The 8,256-nt window shown below is 42.1% G+C and overlaps 1 protein-coding gene across 1 annotated transcript; it reads right to left on the bottom strand.

Moving 5' to 3' along the window:
• Positions 1–1,494: 1,494 nt before the first annotated feature.
• Positions 1,495–5,839, bottom strand: LOC114554487 (zinc finger protein 260). The gene is made up of 2 exons (XM_028576366.1): positions 5,556–5,839; positions 1,495–2,526 (listed from the first exon to the last, which is right to left on the bottom strand). The coding sequence occupies exons 1-2, from the start codon at positions 5,737–5,739 to the stop codon at positions 1,712–1,714; spliced, it is 999 nt and encodes a 332-aa protein (XP_028432167.1). The 5' UTR covers positions 5,740–5,839; the 3' UTR covers positions 1,495–1,711.
• Between the last annotated feature and the right edge of the window lie 2,417 nt (positions 5,840–8,256).

Genomic DNA, 8,256 nt, shown 5'->3' with positions numbered 1-8,256 from the left:
ACTGTATTTTTCAACATTTTGGTATCTGCACCAAAGAATACATGTTTGTCTGTGTTACTAACTGGCTTTAAAGCCCAACCTCATCATGCATTACATTTTTCAGTGTTCAAAGTTTGAGGGAAACATCTGTATTTAAAGTTAATACACCAACCGTCGTGCAAACATGTGAGAACTGATACTTTCCGTATTGCTATTTAACAAGAACCTGGTGAAATATTAACCTAAGTCTGTCACATCATATGGATACAACTATAAAGATACAATCTGCCTGTTCCCAGCATTAGCACAACACTTTGCAATGGTTAGCTTGTTACCTGTGATGATATATGCTACATTTAACGTATGATGAAGTGCGACGTTGTCGATCCGGCATCATTTATCTTGGTGCCGCACACCTTGCATGTAGCTGTTCATTTACTGCCACTATTTAAGAAGTTATTGAAAGCAAAACTAATGACAAAAGGCACAACTCCGGGAGGACTTGGTGTCGCCATCGTCAATGCATTTTCTTAAATGCGAGTGCGCGCACATAGGCATAGCGCATGCGTTACGTTGCACATTATGGCAAAGGGCAGGGGACATGCAGCTCGTCATACATTTCCCCAACGTACATGCGCCAATAAGAGAAAATAGAAATGCATGAATGAATTTAGATTTAAAAAGCAACAATTGCATGAAAACAGGTTGTTGGCGAGCCTCGAAGCTCGAGTCAAGTCTGAAGTCTTTTGGGTCGAGTCGCAAGTCAAGTCTGAAGTCAGCTGTTTGTGCGACTTAAGTGCGACTCGAGTCCGAGTCTCAGACTCGAGTCCCCATGTCTGGATTGGCTGATGGAGGCGGTGGCTAAATTTGGTTGGTTTAACTCAAAGAATAAACACTCCTAATCAGCTGATAAGAGGAAGCAGGAGAGAGATCAGGGAATGAGGGAGTAACATAAGATAGTCTTCCTGACTGAACTTATGCTAAGCTTATTGTGTCATAGAAATAGTCAATCAAACTACCGTAAATGTGCTTCTGCCCATGGCTTTAAAAGAGGTAATTTGGGATTGGAACATTTCCAAAAAAAACTTTGAAACACATATTGCTAGTGTGCCAGTGGTTGAGCTAATGCGTGCCAATGGTGGCACATGTGCCCAAGGTTGCTTTACGCTGCTCTATGTAGACACAGGCCTCAGATAGGAAAATGGAAGATCAAACATCACAAAATTATCTATTTAATTCCTTTGACAGTGTTCAACAACACAATCAGTGAATCAGAAATCTTAATGTACCACACTTTACTCCACAACAGACAAGACACACAGTCAAACACTATTATTGTACACAGTTTGAACATGGAAATAGGCCAGTTTAAAGGTGCAGTAGATAAGTCTTATAAAACTAACATTCTGTCATATTTGCTGAAACTGACCCTATGTTCCAGTAGAACTACATGAAGCAGGTAAATAAAAACAAAAAAATCAACCGCTCCCTGTTGAGATACACCAATCAGGGTCGTGGGGGGTCTAACTGCATGTCAATCACTGCTCATGCACACGCATTAATTCTCCCTTGTGGGGGAGGTGCTTACGTTTTTGGCTTCAGCGGAAAGGGGGGAGGAACAGACAAGTTGTCAATGTTAAAAACTTTCAAAGCCCTGGATCTTCGCAAACCTACCTACGGCACCTTTAAAGCATTTTATAGATGTCGGCCTAGTTTCCGGTGGAGTCTTTGTTCACTTGGAGTGCGGTGCTTGGCTCCAGCTGGCCCTCTCTCTGCTGTGCAGCCTGAAGTGGGTGTTGAGGTGTGCTGACTGGTTGAAGCATTTCCCGCAGACATGGCAGCGGAAGGGCTTTTCCCCTGTGTGGATTCGATGGTGCCTCTTCAGCATGCTTACCGTGGTGAAGCTCTTTCGGCACACTGCGCAGCTGTATGGCTTCTCCTTGGTGTGCCAGCGCATGTGGACCTCCAGCTGGCAGGCAAAGCTGAAGCCCTTCCCGCACTCTTTACAGCTGTGCCACCTCTGGATGCTCTGGCTTGGGTGAGAGGAGCGAGGCGGAGGCGGCCTCTGGGATCGGACATTCTTGACCTGCAGTATGTGTGCGCCTTGTTTTCCATTCGAGCAAAGTAAGCCTTTGCCTTGCTGCTCTGTTTTCAGAGTCCTGTGACTCTTTGCAGGACTGGCCCGAGAATCTCTCTGCGCCTCGCGGCAGATGGAACGAACAGTCATGGAGGACGGTAAGCTGTCGGCTGGCTGCAGTTTCCTGCTGTCCTCTTCGTCACTATCTGTCTTAATCTCGGGGGAAGATAGTGGGGGTGGGGAGACACTTTGTCTGCTACACGTAGTTTGGGCTGGAGGAGGATGTGACCTCTGTAGTGGCTCGACATGACTACAGTTCCCTTCCTCGGACTCCCTTGCTTCGGGTGAACAATCTGTCGGCATGCTCTGGACTTTGGGTTCTTCTTTGATGTGTGGCAGCAGCTCCACGCTGCTTCTCCACTCAGACTCACAGGGTGGACCATCTTCCTGGGGCTGGACAGAGTGCGGTTCTGAAAGATTACAAACACCACAGTCATGCTAGGTGTATAAACATACTGTATTGCAGGGATGCCCAAAGATGAACTACAAGGTTTTTGTTCATCTTTTAGTATGCTATGGAAACAATGCTCCAACTTCACTCTGTTTTCTCTTTGTTTAAAGCTATAGTGCGTAGCTTCTGTCCCCCCATGAGGAATTTTAAGTGATGACAACCAAACTGTTGTTGCATCCACAAGACACAAGCCTTCCGTGATCGTGCACCCTAACCACCCCCCACCTTTCCTCAACACAGTGGCTTGTAACCAAGGACATGGAGGATTAAAAAAACATGACACCATTTTATGAACACAGCCATGCTGAGAAATCAAGAGAGACTTGTGTGGAGCTGATAGTCTTAATTAGCTTTGTAGCAACTCAGTTGGCAACGGCTTCAATGTAATGGACGTTCATTAATATCAAAAAGTTACGCACTAAAGTTTTAAATTATTTAACCAGAAAATAGCAGTAGCTCAGACTGTAGGGACTTGGCTTGGGAACTGGAGGGTTGCTGGTTCAAGTCCCTGTATGGACCTGGCACAGATTGTGTACTGGTGGCTTGAGAGGTGCCAGTTCACCTACTTCACACTGTGCTTTTTGTGCATGGGTGCCAGCGTGTAATGTAACAACAGAGTATAAAATGTAATTTCCCTTTAAGCCGCCTACACATGACCATTCGAAAGCGCAACCAATGAGAAAACAGCATGGCGTTACCTAGCTACCTAAGAAATAGCTTCCTTGCCACCCTTGATGACGAATACCTGCACTGTCTGATCTCTGCGCTTTGCTCTGCGCCCTACCTAGACGGCTTTAGGGATCATTAAAAGTTTATCTTCTTCTTTATACAGACTGCCATTAGACTGTTTGAAACCATTTTACCTCTTAAGGTTCGTTGGTTGGTTGGTTGCTGAATTTCGGGAAAGAGACTTCAGATACAGTATTAGGGGACCACAAAGGCCTATATAAAAGAGACTTCAGATACAGTATTAGGGGACCACAAAGGCCTATATAAAAGAGACTTCAGATACAGTATTAGGGGACCACTAAGGTCTATATAAAAGAGACTTCAGATACAGTATTAGGGGACCACTAAGGTCTATATAAAAGAGACTTCAGATACATTATTAAGGGACCACTAAGGTCTATATAAAAGAGACTTCAGATACAGTATTAGGGGACCACTAAGGCCTATATAAAAGAGACTTCAGATACATTATTAAGGGACCACTAAGGTCTATATAAAAGAGACTTCAGATACAGTATTAGGGGACCACTAAGGCCTATATAAAAGAGACTTCAGATACATTATTAAGGGACCACTAAGGTCTATATAAAAGAGACTTCAGATACAGTATTAGGGGACCACTAAGGTCTATATAAAAGCATCCAAAGAGTACCATGTCATAGGACCTTTTAAGTACAAATTTGAGGTACTTGTACTTTACTTGAGTCTTTTCTTTTCATGCCACTTCCTACTTCAACTCCGCTATATTTCAGAGAGAAATATTGTACTTTTTAGTCCACTACATTCATCTGACATCTTTAGTTACTAGTTACTTTACACATCAAGATCTCTGCACACAAAACACATGTAGTTTATACAATCTGATGTTTTATTATAAATTAAAGTAGCCAACAATATAACGGCCTACAAGTCCAGCTGAAATGATTAGACCATTAAACACACAACTGTTTGGATCCTTTCCACTTTCTAAAACGGGAGGGTTTTACTGAATCGAGTACTTTTACTTTTAATACTTTAAATACATTTTCCTGACGATACTTACAGACTTTCACTTAAGTAACATTTTCACTGCAGGACTTTTACTTGTAACAGTATTTTTACAGTGTGGTATTAGTTCTATATATGTATGTATACTACCTTGAGCACGCGCGCGCGCGCGCACACACACACACACACACACACACACACACACACACACAGTTTATTTTGGACTCAATCCCACACACACATCGTCCTGCTGCCACAAATACTTAATTAAACTGCAGCATTTCATGGGATTTGTTGACAATAGGAAAATATAAAATGACACCAGTTCGGAATCATCTTCAAATTAAAAATAAAATCAACTTCCCGAACTGCACTGTCAAGCACAACTTTGCTTCAGGGTCTGACCTTGTTTATTCATCTGCTTAGATTTGAGCTCTTACATGAGCCAGTTCTCTCCCTCTCTCTCTGTAGTTTTCCATCATTCTCACCTATTTGTCTTTTTGTTAAGATAGATGATTAATAACAGGAAGTGAAGGCCCGCCATTCCTCCAACATGCCCTGTTTTAAACTTTCTCCAGCTGATAATGTAAGACTACAATAAGTTACTTTATTCTGGACCGGGTTTGTAGACATTTGTTGATGTGAGAGATGTGGACGCTACCAGACAATCATTTAATTCCAATATTTTAATTCCAGTTACATTTAGTTTGGAGAAGTACAATTAAAGTTGTATAACCTTACATCTTAAATATAATGTCTACAAGTAAGAATGTTATTGTGTATCTGACTAGTGAGAAAATAATTTGGACTGAGAGATATGCTTTTATGGATATCTACAATGGGATTACATAGATCTAGCTTAATGGTGTATGTGATCAGCAAAGCACCATGTTCGTTTCTGGGAAATTAGCGCTAGCTAGCTACTACGAGAGTTTGTAACCCGGAAATGTTGGCTGGTTTCTTCCACTTGTTTATGGTCTAGCTATGTGTATTACGATTACTATTATTGCTGGTGTTGCTTTGTGCTCCCTAACGGTTTTAATATGCTATCAGTTAGCTACCTTTTACTGAAATAAATTCGATGTAGGCTAGCTAATGTATGAGCTTAGGAGTGCTAGCTAACGTTACATTCAACAGTGTTACCCGTGAGCGAAGCCCCGTTAAACGGCCATATTTTGAACGGGATTTGGCGTGACATTTAGTAGGCTACATCAGCAAACAGAGCGTATCAGCGACAAGCAGCGCAGACAGTCAGCGGCCGGTGCTCTTCACCTGGTTGCAGTAACCGTTGGACGGCTACATTCAGGAGCCGTTTGAGTCGCTCGTTCTCCTCTTTGGAACGCAGGATTTCGCTCTGGTACTCCCCCACCGTGTTTTTAACGGCGCGGAAAATCTCTTCAGCGGCCGCGGTGAGCCTGTCGTTCAGAAACACGTTCAACAGCTCCAGCTTGGTCATAATTTCGCTCAGTGACTCCACAGGCGGAACGTCCTTCTGTTTACATCCACTCACCCGGAAGTAGAAGCATTCCGGCTTGGTGGCTGCTGTCAGTCGGTTGTATTTCTACGGTTCAGAGGGACCCTGGTGGTGTGTAACGCCACCTGCTGGACAGGAGATTACACACAGTACTGCAGAGTCAAAGACAGCAGGTTTACAAATGTATTGTACTTACGCAGCAAAAATATTGATAAGAGATACTTCTGCTTAATTTTTAAGCACATATATTACCAGGGCCAGTAAGGGCCCTCTGGTAGCCACGGGGCCCTAAGCAGCCGCTTAGGTCGCTTATGGGTCGGGCCGGCTATTACAAGTGAAACAACATGAAGAAGGCAAATCGTGCCCTGTCTTTCAGAGAGGGGTATTCAACATCTCTATATATCTACCGATTTAAAGCTGTGTTTGAGTTACTACAGACTAATTGATGGACAGAAAACTTGGGGGGCCGGTAGTATAATTTCAGCATAAGAGTGCTTGTTTGTGGCCTCGGCATATCCTCTTTTTTTTTGGCCTGGGCATATCTTAAAACACAAGAAGAGATACTTTTTTGAGGGGTTTAGTGCCTTGCTCAAGGGCACATCAGCAATGCCCAGGAGGTGAACTGGCACCTCTCCAGCTACCAGTCTACATTCTGTACTTGGTTCATACAGAGACTTGAACCAACAAGCCTCTGGTTCCCACACTAAGTGCCTACGGACTGAGTCTACCAAGGATGCCATGTGTAGTCTCTGTTGTGCATTGTAGGCTACTTAATGGGGACGCAGCATGCATGCACAATACACAGAATACCTCATATGTACTGTATATGGAACAACAGGGACCTCCTGTTAAAAAATCACTGTTGAAAATAATATAGGTCTAACAATATAATTCTGGTTGGTCAGTTACACTCCAATGCTATTATACTATCCAGAATTGTTCTTTTTATATTTTAACTACTAGTCACCCCCCCAAAGACAGTGTGCCACAGTGTTAGACTACTTCTTTAGGGGCTGCCTGCAATATGTCTTAGAGCTGTCTAGAAAAGAACTGATAGCCTTAATGTGTGGCTCAGCTTTTCATCAGTGAGGAGGAACTCACCAACAGGTGAAATATGTTGTCATTACTGAATAAAAATCTGTGGGCATGTTGGCTCAGTGGGTAGAGCAGGCGCACAAATACTTGGAGGTTTGTGCCTCAATGCAGAGGTCCAGGGTTTGAATCTGACCTGTGATGATTTCCTTTCTCTAGCTGTCCTGTAAAATAAAGGTGGAAAAGCCAAAAAATAAATAAAAAATACAGAGAGTCTGCGCACTACTTTAGATGTCATTATGTCAGTTTTTTACTAACTTTCTTAAAGAAAGAAATAAGTGTACATTTTACACAGTTGCCGGTTTATTAAAGGGTAACTGTTATATTTTTTTTCTCAACCTGGACCCTAGTTTTAGTTTTAGTATTTGTCCTATGTGTTTAAACACCAATCTTTGGATTTGGTTCAGTTGGTTGAAATAAACCCTTAATTCACCCATTTACATGTGAAAATATGCTGGCTCTATACACGCTAAAAGTATTGTTTATTTAAATGGAGTCTGGTGAGGTTAGCGATAGCGATTCTGGGTTTTACTATTTAACAAAAAGGTCTATCTCTGTAGGGAACCTTTCCATAATGTTGTCAAGACACTTAGAATAATAATCTGAGCCTGTCAGTGGCAAAAACAGCACTTTTAGTGGATGAAATTGACGGTCCACATTAGCACTATATGATTGCTGCGCACGTTTAGTGGCTGCCGGTTGCAGCGCTCTCGCTCAATACTGGACCCACTTCAAAGATTTTTGTTCACATTCGTCACTCTTAGACAATGCATGGGAAAATAGGGTCCAGGTTGAAAAAAAAAACCCGAAATGACCCTTTAAGTACACCTAGTTTAAGACCAGTGCAGAAAGTAGCCCTGCAATTAACCCTCCTTCATGAAGGTTTTAATGTTCAGTCTGTTGAAACTGTTTTAGAAAGGTGTTGATTCAACTTCATGGTCATGTTGGAGGCTGCAGTTTGTGGTGCTTTTGAATTGTATTGCGTTATACAAAGGTGTTTTTTAATATTTTGTCCACCACATTTATATCATGGTTTGTAATCTCCTTTTAATCTCATCTAGGTTGTGTACTTCTACTACCTCATTGTGTGGAATGAAATAGATGAACAAACTGTTGTTTGTTAAAAGCTAGGTCAGGGGTCTTCAACGTTTTTAAGCCAAGGACCCCTTAACTGAGAGAGAGATGGAGCAGGGACCCCTTACTACATGTATTGTATTGTATAAATTGTATATTAAACTGGACCTACTATAACATATGTGCGGCCTAAAGCCTAGTTTTTTTTAATGCATGCAACACCAAGCTATTAACATAATTGTTGGCATAAATCATGTTTTAATGTTCAACATACAATGAATGCTTATGATTAGCTGTATCTGTGGATGGCTACATAGTGACCATTTTACCTAT

Source organism: Perca flavescens, chromosome 4, assembly GCF_004354835.1.
Source record: "Perca flavescens isolate YP-PL-M2 chromosome 4, PFLA_1.0, whole genome shotgun sequence".
NCBI lineage: Eukaryota > Metazoa > Chordata > Actinopteri > Perciformes > Percidae > Perca > Perca flavescens.
The sequence above is the reverse complement of the archived record's forward strand: the minus strand, read 5'-3'. Positions and strand labels throughout refer to the sequence as shown.